A 1,720-nucleotide genomic window follows, 5' to 3' on the forward strand; every position below is an offset into this window, starting at 1 on the left:
GCATTACAAGTAGATAAATAAAAAATAGATTTAAATTACAAAAGAAAATAAATAGATAGCTGAATTTCAGTGTCTTAATAAAGTCACTAGTTAAAATAACTTTTCTGATATAATTAATATAAAAAATAGAATCGGTTTTATTCATGTCATACATAGGATTTGAAAAAATTATCAAATAAATAGCCTTGCAAAAGAAAGGGACCTAGGTTTTCACCTTTTTTAGTAAAAGTAAAAAAGTAGCCAGTGAGAATAAAAAAAAACGTGCTGATAATTAAAATATCGCTCAATGTCTGTTTATAATAAAACAAAATGCAAGTTATCATTATTTGCATGGATGATGCGTTTTTAGCCACAAGGTGGCAGTACAGAACAAGGAAAACAAGAAAAGGAATTCGATGATATTCGCCTCATATGAACATTCAGTGATGTGCAGGGTAGAAGATCAAAATATATATTTCTTCACGTATTATCTTTGTATTTATGAGAAATAATAATAATAAAGTGTTGCTTGCTTAATATTCATAGCCATTACTACGAATTGTTTACTACAACCGTTAGAGCTAAAGCAACGGATGACCGTTAACGCCTCCGCGTCACTATGGTAACCCAATGCTAAAACTTGAGAAGTTATTCGCCGCTTCGATGCAAAAATAGTACTTAATAATAGAGCCGATTAAAGTCAGGGTTTAAAGTCCAAGACAATGATGGATAATTCCGAAGACCTGGACAGATTTCTGAGCAACGTTGACAAAATAGGTACGCATTGCTTCTAAAAACCTCCTTTTATGACGGACTGTTAGCTCACGTTTACCACTATCGAAACATTAACACAAATATGGAAATATTAAAAAAAAAACGTAGAAACAATACACCAGTGCAATGTTTTTTTAATGAGTTTTCCAGTTGTTCGACTTTCTTGCATTCTAAGTTTAATAACCACTATTCGACAATGAGTCTATTTTAGTGCAGTATTGCTTATATTTATCATTTTTTTAGGTTTAAATCTACCCTCAGCCCGCCCTCTCCCCATTCCGGAAATCGGTATTTTCATATTTTAATAACCTTTACATTCATTTTAACAGTAAGTAGCTTTCTAAAGAATGTACAAGGGTGGCAAATGACATTGAAGTTAACTGAGTCGCAGCACATGACTCCATGTTAAACGGCTAATAGCAAAAATATGAAGAAAATCTTTGAAGTTGTGAAGGTGCACTCACTCAGAATAGAAGCATATGTGTTAGATTTCCATGTAACTCATTCATTTTTTGTATTTACTCTTTTTACATTGTGCCCCTTTATTATTTTGTAATTGCCCCTTGCCCTATTTTACAAGGAGACCTTCTGTGCCAAAAGTAAAAGCCCTAGGGATGATCTTTGCCTGGTGTAGTTTTGTGCTATTTTGTAATGTGCAAATCTTAATCCGTAAGATGTTTCTTGGTACCAAAAGCATATGAAGTGATTTCATTTTCATAAATATTACAAGCTTAAATTAAGAAAAGTAAATGATTAAAGGTGTTTTCTTTTTTAGGTCAGTTACTGGAAGATTTCCAGTCCTCTGATATTGGAGTGCAGCAAAAAGCCGTAGCAAAAGCAGATACCTTAATTACTACCTTGGATGAACCTTGCAGGACAAAAGTCAACAAGACTACAGTCAACACAAGCCCAGTTCTTCAACCTTCTATGGTAAAAAAAAAAAAAGACTTACCATTTCAGTTTTGCA

General features: G+C 33.0%; 1 protein-coding gene across 1 annotated transcript in view; it reads left to right on the forward strand.

The window, feature by feature from the left end:
* The first annotated feature begins 581 nt into the window (after nucleotides 1-581).
* Nucleotides 582-1,720, forward strand: part of ttc12 (tetratricopeptide repeat domain 12) — a 24,644-nt gene continuing 23,505 nt past the window's right edge. The window contains exons 1-2 of the mRNA XM_016670167.1: nucleotides 582-756; nucleotides 1,529-1,706. Of these exons, the coding sequence (XP_016525653.1) occupies nucleotides 702-756; nucleotides 1,529-1,706 (233 nt within the window). The 5' untranslated portion in view covers nucleotides 582-701. The remainder of the gene's footprint in view (nucleotides 757-1,528; nucleotides 1,707-1,720) is intronic.

This window comes from Poecilia formosa, unplaced genomic scaffold (assembly GCF_000485575.1).
Source record: "Poecilia formosa unplaced genomic scaffold, Poecilia_formosa-5.1.2 Scaffold31, whole genome shotgun sequence".
Classification (NCBI taxonomy): Eukaryota; Metazoa; Chordata; class Actinopteri; order Cyprinodontiformes; family Poeciliidae; genus Poecilia; species Poecilia formosa.